The sequence below is a fragment of the Acomys russatus genome, chromosome 2 (assembly GCF_903995435.1).
Source record: "Acomys russatus chromosome 2, mAcoRus1.1, whole genome shotgun sequence".
NCBI lineage: Eukaryota > Metazoa > Chordata > Mammalia > Rodentia > Muridae > Acomys > Acomys russatus.
Genome location: NC_067138.1, coordinates 90,725,148 through 90,737,625, shown reverse-complemented (window position 1 = coordinate 90,737,625; position 12,478 = coordinate 90,725,148). Strand labels below are relative to the sequence as shown.

The window sequence follows — 12,478 nt, the reverse complement described above, 5'->3', positions numbered from 1 at the left end:
GTGTGTCAGGAGCTCTACCCACTGCCCTTGAGTAAACTTTCTGATGTGACTTCTTTCTTCAGGCTCCATGTTATTCTGATCATACTTGCTTTTATTATCAGTGCCTCTTCATACAGAATAAGTTTCATTTTGATATTTGTAGCAACTTAAGATTTTCTGATATGCAACATGGTGAATAGATGATAAAATTGGTTAGAAATTCATTTGAAAATAATGTTTTTACCTCCTTATTTACTGATGTGCCCTGAATTCCAGGTTGTTTCAGAAGTCGTATATGGGTGATGGTGGGAAAGAGTGACAGGTGTCTCCTGTGCAGATTCACAGACTTGAGTTTCTTTCCTTTCTTTAGATATTGGTCCCTGGACCAGTAAGATGGCCTAGCAGGTACGGGTGCTTGCCACCAAGCCCAGTGACCTGAGTTTAATCCCCAGGGGACACATTTTAGTAAGTGAGAACTGGCTCTTACCAGTTCTACTCTCACCTTCACTCCTGTGATTTCGAGGACACACACATGTACACACAATAAATACTGGTCTCAAACACTTTGGGATCACTATGTTGATTAATTTGATATAAGCAGAAGAGTGTGCCTGCTAGGGCTTAGACATCTTCTGTAGTTTTAATTTTATGGCTTCATATTGCTCTGCCTTCAGTTTTAGTAGGCTTCAAATTGATGACATCACAATGAGAATTTGAATTTATCGATTGATAATAAATCAAATGCCTTGAAGAAAATCAAATGTCTATTGCCCTATTTCTTCATAGAGTCTAAACTGGTAACTTGGCTCAGTATTTATATTTTGAAGTGGGAATAGTTTAGGTAAGTATAATATTCGCTTCTGTGTTGGATTGACTTCCCACCATTCAAACATGATCTCTTCGTTTTTAAAAGAAGTTAATTGTCCTCCTCTATGGACTTGCCATGGCTTCGCTAAGGTGAAGGGATTAGAATGACTTTTCAAAGCATGAAAATGTCTGTGTAAAGGAAAAAAAGGGTCTTTTAACTAGGGCTCACACTAATTCCAGCTACTAAGAAGACAGAAATTACACTGAAGTGTCCTATTTGGCTCATCTTCTATGTGCATGTTAACGTGCTTTGAGATCATCATTTTGTATTTTAGGGTGTTCTCTTACAGAAGTAAGATGTTCTTCTTTTTTTTTTTTTTTTATTTCTTTTTTTACTGCAAAGGCCCATGGCTTCACTGCATCCCTTCTGCAGGGACACCTGCCTTCTGCAGGGAGACTCTCTGCTTGCTCACCTGGCTGCAGTGCTGGGTCAGGATAAGGAGGACCTGCCCTGACCATAACAGCACAAGCTTGAAAGTGAAAATGTTACCTAAGAAAACAATAGGAGTGAGCAAAAAGGGGATTAAAAAAAAAAAGATAGCAAAACCCCTGTTCTGAAAGCCAACATGAGTGGGGAGAATTGTGGTAAGGGTGGCTAGAAGAATGCTAGGGGAAAAGATGTCCTGTTGTGCAAAATTATAGTCTCTGGTGACATTGGTGTCTTTAAACACTGAGGTCCACGCTGATGCTGGAACACACTTAAAGAGGGAGGGGTGTGGCCCATGCTTGAAGCACCTGCTTAGCATGCCTAAGACCCTGAATTTCATCTTCACCGCTGAAATGAACAAGCATGTACATTTGTGGTTTTCCTTTGACTGATTTATGCGTCTTTACCATGTTGATGATTGAACCCAGAGCCTTGCCAATGCTAGGTGAGTCCTCTGCCACTGTGCTATGTCCCCAGGCCACTGCTTGGGACTTAACATGTCTCATTACGTGCAGGCACGTTTTGTCTTATTTCTTCCCTTTTTGGTTTACGTTGCTAGGAATTAGTCTCTGAACAAGTAACAAATCAAGAAATTCGGTTTTAAATCTACTTGAGTTGCTTGTTTGTGTTGGGATAATACTCTCGCTGTGTGAAACGGTTAACTGCATTTTAGAGTTCTTCACCTTTGAATTTTTCTCTAAAACTGTCAAGAGAGATCAGAATTATTTCTGTTTTGTATTTTGTTAAGTCTAAATTAAATGTCACTTAAATGTGAAAGAACTGGCACCTTTGATAGGAAGTCCCCAAAGCAAATGGTCATGTCAGTAATCATAACCTAATTATGAATGCAAAGTGAAGTTTGTTTTTAAAAAGTACAAAACAAACAAAGGGAAATAAGCCCCACAGCACTTCACAGTATTGTCTGGCCCAGGAGAAAGCATCCTTCTGTGAAGCTGTAGGACTTTGCATGGTAGCAGTAATAATAAGAGAGGACGCTGGCATCTGCCCAAGGACTTGTTGAGGGGGAGCCACAAACGGTCTGCTCAGTGTGTGGCTGTACAGAAGTTCCAGGGTGACACATGCCTCCCAAGCCCGTCACAATGCAGGAGGTCAGGGGTCATGGTCAAGGGCAGGCTGTTTCTGGATAAGGCTGAGGAAGCAGAGGTGGCCCCTCTGTGCTCAGTGTGTGGGTCTGTGTACTCCTTTCCCGTCAAAGCTGGCCCAGCGTGGCCAAAAAGTGGTTCCTTGGCAGGGTTTAATGGCAGGATGATGTAGTCTGTTGTGACTAGTGCATTCCTTTCAGGTTAAACTAGGGAAATGGCATTGTGTTAAAATTCCAAGTCGCATGAATGTTTTATTGCCACAGTGCATTTAGCCCTCCAGGGGAGTGTGTGTGGTAGAGGTGGGGTGGTGGGGGGTGGGGGTGACTCGGAGACTCAGGAACTATCAGAAGAACACTTCCCTTGGAAAATTTTACCCATCAGCATGAAGCTGATTTGCTGTGATGGTCACTTAGGAGGGTTTCACTTTTTCTTAAACTGTGGCTGTGTCTTGTAGTCTGGACAATTAACAGCTGAAGAAAATATGACAAGACACACACAGAGGCTGAGAGATAGCAAGGGGAATGAGCCAGAAAGGAGCTGAGCTGCCTTGTGTAAACTGCCCACGCTGGGGCCCCCTCCCTGGCTGCCAGCCCTGTCCCCCTTTTCCCCAGGCTGCTTTGCTGTCTGCCTGAAGGCCAGCAGGACTGATCTCTTCACCTCGCACCACTGACTGGGAGGCCTCTGCGGCTCATGGTACTGTATGTAACCATCGCTACTCCCTCATTCCTTTCCCCTGGCTGCTCCCCCTCCCCTTAAGTCTTTCTCTATAACAACGGTTTATATTAGTCAGAAGGATACAATTTTGGAATGCAGAAGGTCTGAGTTTAAAACAAAACATATTTAAGTATGTGCTCTCTAGTGTCCTCCTCCTCCTCCTTCTCCTCCTCCTCCTCCTCCTCCTCCTCCTCCTTCTTCTCTCCCTCTCTCTCTCTCTCTCTCTCTCTCTCTCTGTATTTCGAAGGGCTATCTTGAGCCAGATGGTTCCACTGTGATTTAAAACCAGGAATTCTGGAAATCAAACCGTTTTAAACATGAACGTAACCAGGACTTGGAGTCTCAGGAAGCAATAGTGCTACGAAACCATGCAGGGAGCCTCAGGTTTAGGATACCTCAGGCCTCACAATGGCCTCAGATTTTGCAGACTGTCCCTCTTGTGTGCCTCTCGAGGGATATCTCAGCCTCATTTATTATTTCAGTTGTTCCAAACATACAGTTATTGAAGACCGATACGATTTGGCTTCACTTGTAGTGTGTACAGTATAAATAACACTGGATTATTTCATGATCTGATTCACTTATAACAGGTTAAGATGATCACTGATAGAACAGTGTCCTCTTGCACTATACCTTCGTAAAACATTCATGTTTCCAACTCATTCCCTGAGATATATATAGATAATCTTGAGAAAGACATCACAGTAATTTGGCATTGGTTTTGAATTGCCTGTTTCTCTACATTTTCGAATGTTAGCACTTTGTTTTTTCCCTCCTCCTGTGGGGTGTATTGCCATTCTTAAGAATGTATTTGTAAGTATCTATGGGGACACATGTATGCGTATGCCTGTGCATTCATGTGCAAATTTTTCCAAGGAGAAGTTTGTGAAGGTGCTAAGGATTTTCCTCTGACAATCTACTACTTCACAAAGGTACATAACAGAAATGGAACACGAATATTAAACGAAGAAATGAAGCATGAGTAAGCCAGCTCTATTTATGTAGGACTTTAAGTGCATTATTTTGAATTTCTATAAAATGATTTTGCCAAGATAGACCTCCCGAGTTTAATCCGATTAGTGGTGTTTGTATGATGGTTTGTGCTTTTTAAACATATATTGCCATTGTTTATAGGAAGTCTTAAACCAGCAAGCAATCAACTTTACAACAAAATCAAGATTTATGTGTGGACTTGACGTGTCAAACTTACAACATATTCATAAGAATTTCCCCTAACCTCTTGGAGATGCCGCAGAGTCGCTTCCTTTTACTCTGTGGTTGCTCAGGTGATAGCAGAGTGGGGTGATTCTTATTTCCAGTTGGGAATTTTAAAATGAGACTTTTAAAAAGAATGGTGTTTTATGCTGTTACTTGCTTTTTTCTTTCTGTCTTATTATTTCTTGTAACCAGTATCAAAGTTGGTTTTTTTCCTAGGTAGTAAAATGAAAGTCCCAAATGACCTATCATGTAATTTATATTATCTGGAAATACAGTTGGTTATCTTGATCATGGAAGCAGGTTTTTAAAATTAAAAAAAATGATGTTGTAGTTCTGTTCAATCCTTTCCAATTTGATTTATTAAAAGTTTCCTTTCATTTTCCAATAAGGGAAGAGTGAAATTACTCCAGTATCAAGTATCTCTAATAACATTTTAGCCATGGCAGGATGTATTTTCCCCCAAGTCAAACTGCATTTAAAAAAATCAGCATTTGTACTTTGAACACACTTTGTCCCTTTGCCAGCCATTAGCATTTTCTACTGTGAACTTCCTAGGATAGTTGAGTGGTACTGAGTTCAGATGTTCCTGCTGTCATGTCATTCGTGAGCCTTGTGACCTCACCTAAGTCACTTGAACATTGACCTTTTTTTGTTTCCAATATGTCTATGCTTATGGATTTTGAAACAGGGTCTCATACTATTGCCTAGACAGGTCTCAAACTCAAGCTCTTCTGCCTTAGCCTCTTGAGCCCAAGGATTGCAGATTCCCACTACACATTTTTTTTAAGTAAATAAATTAATTCACTAATTCTTTCATTCATGCGTTCACTCAGTGCTTGAGATTGAAACCAGGGCCTTGTGCATGTTAGGCAAGTCTTCTGCTGCTGGGTTTGTCTTTGGTTCTGTAGTAGGGAAAGGATGCTAACCCTGAGGAAGTTAACAGGAGACAGCATTCTGGAGGCTACAGGCCTTCATAGTCCTTAGCCCCTTGGAGTTGTCTGGAAGCTTTGGTCCCTTGGGAAGCTTGACTGTTTAGAAGCATTGAAAAAAAATGGAATAAGCTTTGGAAAAACATTGACATTTCTTCCTTTACCTGTAGGAAGGCGGGGGGTGGGGGGGGACAGACCACCTGGAAGCAGCCTTTTCTACTCTTCTGCCTTCTCAAGGAAATGGGGTTCTGTATTGGCCCAAGTTTCTATCTGTGTGTAGCAGCTCTACCATGTAGGCAGACCCTCATGAAGCTCCAAAACAAGCTCATTCTTTCCGTGATGCCCACTGTGACAGATCAAATTGGGCCTTGTTTATCTTTGCACCATCAGTCTTAACTATTTGCTTGAATTAAGCTTTCTTGCCATGTGTTCGTTACCACATAATAGTGGAGCTTGAAATTGATTTTAACAGGACTGCAGCCTATGGTAATCATGAGATTAAAATCATATAAAAGCTTAAAATAACAGCAAATAATATGTATGTTTATGTGGGTAATATTTTATGGACAGCCTTGCAGCAATGCTGTAATCGAAGAGCAAAAGATAAACTTCTTTTTAACTGTTTTTTGCCCCTGGATTATGTTTTAGTTCTTAAAATCATTTTATATTATTGTGTCATAGATATTCTCTGATTGCTGTTATGATTTTCCCTAAGAACTGGTTTCCTTTAGCCACACAATGTTTCAACGCCTCATCTTGATATCTAAAGTAAATATTTGGTATAGTGTTTACTTTGGCCTGTTAGTATTACAGTGCAAGAATTGAGATCTCATACTTTCACTCTTTGGTTCATGCTGTGCTATTCTTATTATCTTACCTTATAATATGTTGAAAAGCATTGAGGAAAGATTTTATAGACAAAGAGATAAAGTCTAAAATCTATACCCAGCAAGACTGACCTCAGAACCCTTGCTTTTCTCTTTACCTCCTTGTTAGGTCTATTTATCTTTGTGTCACCAGCCTTAATCATTTGCTTGAGTTAAGCCTTCCTTATTTGTGCTAGATATTTTAAAAACAGGCACAGGTCAGTTGTAGAAATCGCCCTGACCCCCGCTTTTTATTATTTTACTTTTGAATATTTTTCTTTTTATTTATTCTTCACATATAATACATCTTGACCACAGCCTCCCCTCCCTCCATCCTTCGTATTGGTCCCCAACTGCTTCTCTCCCCCAGATCCACCCCTCCTGCATTTCTCTTCAGAAAAGAACAGACTTTCCAGGGACATCAACCAAACATGGCATAACAGAATGTAGTAAGACGAGGCACGTCACCTCATATCAGGGCTGAACTAAGGAACCCAGTAGGAGGGAAAGGGTCCCAAGAGCAGACAAAAGATCATAGATAATTTCCACTGGTAGGAGTGCCACAAAAACACCAAGCTAAGGAATCACACACAACATCTATGCAGAGGACCTAGTGCAGATCCATGCAGGTTCCACAATTGCAGCTCAGTCTCGGTGAAACTCTCTGATGACCACTGGGCTAGGCACCAGTCTATGAATATAGCAGAATGTCATTAGAAATAATTTCATGACCTTTTTTCCCCCAGTGGTGTTTGGTTCTACCATATGTCTCTGGGCTCTCTGGCTTCTAGTTCCTGGCCATGTAGGCAGTGTGGGGCATGGGCTTCCTCTTCTGATGTAGGCTTCAAGTTAGACCAGTCATGGGTTGGCCAATTTCATCATTGCCCCAGCATAACTTGTAGGCAAGAGAGGTTGTTGGTAGAAGGTTTTGTAGCTGGGTTGGTGTCCTAGTCCCACCACTGTGGAAACTATTCTTGTCTGGTTACAGAAGATGGCTGGTTCATGCTCTGCAACTGCCATTACCAGGAGTCCTTGCTAGGGTCATCCTTGTAAGTTCCAGGAGATTTCCACATTGCGCCCCCACCCCCAGCCCGCCATGTCCCCAGTTCCAGTCACCTCTCCCGGTACTCTCTCCCTCTGCCCATCCTCTCCCACTGGATCTCTCCTATTCCCATCCCCATTGATTCCAAGTCCAGCCACACAATCTATTTCCCCTTCCCAGGGAGATCTGTGCCGTCCCCCTCCCCCAGAGTCCTCTTTGTTACTTAAGGGGTATGATATAAGGAACTGATACAAAGCCAGAGTTGTTGTATATGGAAAGAAAGCTACAGAATCCTGACTTTCAGACCTCTGCCTGGGTGCATGGAGTACTTGGTTACAGGCAGGGAGTCCCTTCATGCTCCTGGACCTCAGCCCATGAGGCCTGACAGAATGTCTCCTTCTTTGTCTGAGAATTGAAGGTTTTATCCTACGTGAGTGGTGTCACTCTGAAGAATTTATAGAAGGAGCTAATCTGTAAGAGAACATACCGAAGAAATAGTGTAAATACCATTGTGTAACTTTTTGCATGTCTAACTTCAAGGTATACAGACTTTGTGTAATTTATAGTAATAAAATAATTTTAGTATGGAAAAAGGCTAAAAATCAGGTCATAAATCTTTGCTTAATTGTGTCTGAATATATAGACTTCTTCAGTTTGAAAAGATTAAAACTCTTCAATCCTCTATGTGCATGTATGAATAAAGGTAAGACAGAAAATGAATCTATATTAACGGGTAAAATAACTTACAAAGTACTACATTGAATAAATTCTGTAAAAGTAATTGACATAATTTTGTGATCTCTTTATAAGACATGAAGTTTTCTCACCTGATAACTTTACATTGGGGTTTTATATAGTACTTTATTAGAAATATGACTTCTGTGAATGCAGCAGGGACCCATACTTGCCAGCTGACTATATCTGCATTTGAACTGATCTCTTGCTGGGACTGGGAAAGCTATAGGCTCTCCCTAAGGCCTGACTGCCTTAGGAAAGAGGAAGTCTGGCACAGAATGGGAGCTCTGTGCTGCTGCTGTCTTTGTCTCTTTTTGTCTGTTGGACATAGTTACAGTTTCCAGTCCTTACGCGGTATTCTGTCTGCATATGCTCGTCGGCCATGGTGGCAGGTTCTTATTACCTGCATGCTGCGTGTTCTTGCCTTTTCCTTGATTGCTTACACACTAGCCGTGGCAGGAAGCTGACTTGTGCTGAAGGAAGTTAAGAGAGAGAGAAAACCCTCTATCCCTACTCTTTATTGGGAATCAGTCACTGCACAGCATAATTCTAAAATCTTATGTGGCTTTTGGGTACTTTATGAACCTTTTTATAGTAACTCAGAAGCAAGCAACTGATGAATTAATATACCCCCATCAAGAGGCATTTCTGTTAACCTCTCCCAGTCCGGCTCTCCCTGGTGTGCTGTATGAGGGGAGGACATCATCCATTGTTAGATGTAGCGAAGATGCAAGGTCATCAATAGTCAGCCTCTGATGGGCCTTAGCTACCTCCAGTCTTTAAAACAAAGAAAAAGAATAAGCCAAAACACAACAACAAAACCAAGAACTCTTGACCCAAACAAAACTCAATGAGACCAACCCCCTGCTCCACTGAAAGCCGCATTCTTAGTTTCTGGGTTTTGTGGGCTTTGCTGTTGTTTTTCCAGGCAGGGCTTCACCGTGTAGCCCTGGCTGTCCAAGAATTCGCTCTGTAGAACAGGCTAGCCTCTAAAGCAGAGATCTAGCTGCTTGCCTCTGCCTTCTGAATGTGGCAATTAAAAGTGTACACCACTATCTTACCTTCTTAATTTCTGGAGGGAAAAAGAGGGGTGAAAACCATGGACACTGCTCCTATTTAATAGTCTCATTCTTGGGGGCATGCCTTTTACAAGAAGGATGCAGATGTATTATACAGATATTATTAAGAAAGCCAGAGAGAAAAAAAATTAAGTACCACTATTAAGGAATCTTTTTATTAACACCTTTTCTGTTTTCTTTCTTTCTTTTCTTTTTTTCATTTACACACACACACACACAGATGTGTGGAACATTATATAGTTATGATGAAACTTAAAATGGTTACGTTGTGTGTATTTGTGGCCTTAAACTACCCAACAGTGCCATAGATACATCTTTTATAGCGTAGTTCTATGTAGCCACCAGTGGGATGGGAGACCGCCTCACTGCATGTGCTAAGCATTCATGTAGCCTGGCTTTAGTTGCTAGAACTCTCATCTAAGAGAGAGAGGGACAGGAAGAAGGAGAAAGAAAGGGAGCAGAGGATGGGAGAGGGAGGCAGAGAGGATCTGCCATTATTTTCAATCTAGTCTTATTATTGTATCATAATAATGAATTCTTGGTCGTTAGACTATTTTAAAGATAAAGAATTGTGCTTCCCTGTTAATGCTCTTGCTTGAGGGGACTGCCTCTGACATGAACTCTGGTGCTCTGGATTTGATCACTTCTGCTTGGTGGAGAGGTCCAGTGGCACACAGAGGAAGGGGAAGCAGACTATCTGGATGAGAGCTGATTGGCTGTGGTCTTATGGTAGGTGAGGAGGTCCCTTTCTTTCAAAGGTCTAGGGGAGGGGAATAGAGCAGAAGAGGGAGGGAGGAATGGGAAGAAACAAGTGAGGGGATAACAATCAGGATGTAATCTGAATAACTTATAATAAAAAATAAATGAAATTAAAAAAATTCTTGCTTGAATTTTTTTCACTTTCTTCTGAATGATGAACCCATGAAAGTGATATTGATTAGGAGGAGGACCTAATTTTTGCAGAGATTAAACCAGTTGGACAATTGGGGGTATAGCCCAGTCAGTAGAGTGCTTGCCTAGCATGTGAGCCCTGTGTTTGGTTGGCTGCACTGCAACCTGTGTGGTAGTGCATGCCTAATATTCTAGCACTTGAGAGGTAGAGACAGGAGGATGAAAAATTCAAGACCACTCTTGACTTTATAGCAAGACTGAGGCCAGCCTGGGCTATGTGAGATCTTGTCTGACCGAAAAACAAAATATGGCTTGGTGGGCCTTTTCTGTGAAGGTCCAGGTTCATATATGATTTCTGTAGTAGCTATTCAACTTGTTGTAGGCCCAAGCAGTTACATGTGTAAAAGGCTGTGTTTCAATAATGCTTTATAAAAGAAGGCGGCAGCGTTGCATATGGCCCACAAGGTATAGTTTATTTTCTCTTGCTTGAAACAAATTCAAAGCTGATTAGGGATAGAGCTTTTCCCTGGTAGGCTGTAAGCTATCTTCATATCATTGTGTCTTAGGAATCTCTTCCTATTTCAGGCTGGTTTACTGGGTAGATCACTTTCTTTCCAGATGAATCACAATTGGTACTTATTTTCTGGAGCTTATAAGAAAGGGGGTTTCGTACCCCCCTTCTATTCCTGAGCCTCAGGCAATTCCAAATTGGGCAGCGATTGAAGTTCCTACATGTTTTTATACCCTTTAGATTTTATGTGCTGGCAATTTGAGGGGGTGAAAACATAGCTATTCAAGTTACATTATAAGGGAGACATGTCCATTTTCCTACCTCTGGAAGATTACTTTGTGGAGTTGGGTTCTAGGCATATTTGGGAGTAAGGTTAAATGGAAAGTTTAGTCAGGAAAGAAATGTCTCCACATCTGAGGAGACCTGTCTGAGCAGAGGGATACCACAGAATCAGTTCTGGAGCTTTTACCTCTCTGCACATAACTCACAGCTTCTTTGCATCCCACTCTGATACCAAAACTGCTGGACTATAACTGCCTTGGAAGTGTATGTTGAGGATCGGGTAGAATAACAAAATAGTTAAAGTTGTTGTCCCGTCACGTGTGCCACTGTGAATCTTCAGAGACTTATTCATTATGTATCTAATATATCTTGGTTGGGTGATGTAGATAGAACCATTTGGTAGGCACTTTGGAGGAAAACAAAGCCGAGTGAGATAGTTATCGCCGTTACTAACAGAAAACGTGGGTTAAAGTTCAAGAATGCCCAGTGATTAGCTAAAGTGTCTTGCAGCAGTGGGGAGGAGGAGAGCCCTGTCTCCTCAGCCTCAGCGCATCTCATAGAGTAGTTGCCATTGGGAAATACAGAGGGACATGCATGCAGAGAACTTAGACCCCCATTCAGATGTAGCCAGTGGGCAGCTCATTCCCCACATTGGTGGCTGTGGTGGGGGTGGTGGTAGTGGTGGGGGGTGGTGGTAGTGGGGTGGTGGTGGTGGTAGTGGTGGTGGTGGGGTGCCTCTGACATGAACTCTGATGCCTGAGATTTGATCACTTCCCCTTGGTGGGGCGGCCTTGCGGGCCCACAGAGGAAGGGGATGCAGGGTATCCTGAGGAGACCTGATAGGCTGGGGCTAGATGGTGGGGGAGGAGGTCCCCTTCTGTCAGAGGTCTCGGGGAGGGGAATAGGGTAGAAGAGGGATGGAGGGTGGGTATGGGAGGATATGAGGGAGGGGTAACAATTGGGGTGTAATATGAATAAATTATATTAAAAATAAATCAATAGATCTGAAAGACAAAGGAAGAAAAAAGCAGAGTGCAGAGGAGACCATTTCCAAAAGATAGCCAGAGTAGTCTACCAAGTGAGGACAGACCAGATGGAATGCAGGAGACATCAGATCGGCTATTTAGACTCCAGGCTGAGTATTTTTTCCTGAGGGAAGAAGAGATAAAACTGAAGGACAGGTTAAAGTTGGACTCTGCAAGGTCTAGAAAGAACTTAATTGATAGTTTGTGGGGAACTTTAAATATAATGTAGGGGAACATGTGTGAGCACTGGGAGGGTGTGGCAGTGGCTGGCGCGTGTAGAATGATCAAGTTGTGGTTGTCACCAAAGGTCTGTGCAAAGGGCCTAGTGTACACACGCTATAATTGATGATTAGCGGGGCATGTAAGGACAGCTGAGGAGACTGGAAAGCAAGAATGGACAAGCTTTCAGAACCAGTGGGCTTGGGAAACGGGGACAAGGCTTCAATTATGATACATGTTTCTGAGTAAGCTTCGTTAATGAGATTTTCATGATCACACTACAAAATACAGTAAAGTCGGGGATGCACCCCGGCAAAGAAACAGGTTTCTATAGTTTTCATGTTTGGGAGATACTAACTTGATAGGTAGAAAATGTAGTGGGAGTTCAGGATTAGCATTCACATGAAACAGGTGTCCTGTTTATCTAGAGGTGACAGGGGAAACCTAGGTGGAGCATATTATTGGTGGAGTGCAGATGGAAAGTGGTACTTTCTGGCATTACTTATTATTAGATGCCTTTAGCCATAGGTGAGGTAACTAACACAGACACACGTGCACACACACACAGACATGCACACACACACATACAGA

General features: G+C 42.2%; 1 protein-coding gene across 7 annotated transcripts in view; it reads left to right on the top strand.

Moving 5' to 3' along the window:
* Bnc2 (basonuclin 2) overlaps window positions 1-12,478 on the top strand; it is a 413,267-nt gene that overhangs the window by 150,273 nt on the left and 250,516 nt on the right. Inside the window, exon 1 of one of the 7 annotated variants that reach the window (XM_051163966.1) lies at window positions 2,723-3,069. The exons of the other annotated variants lie outside the window; for them this stretch is intronic. Within the exon in view, the coding sequence (XP_051019923.1) occupies window positions 3,067-3,069 (3 nt within the window). The 5' untranslated portion in view covers window positions 2,723-3,066. Of the gene's footprint in view, window positions 1-2,722; window positions 3,070-12,478 lie in introns of those variants that run through there. 7 annotated transcript variants of the gene reach the window in all.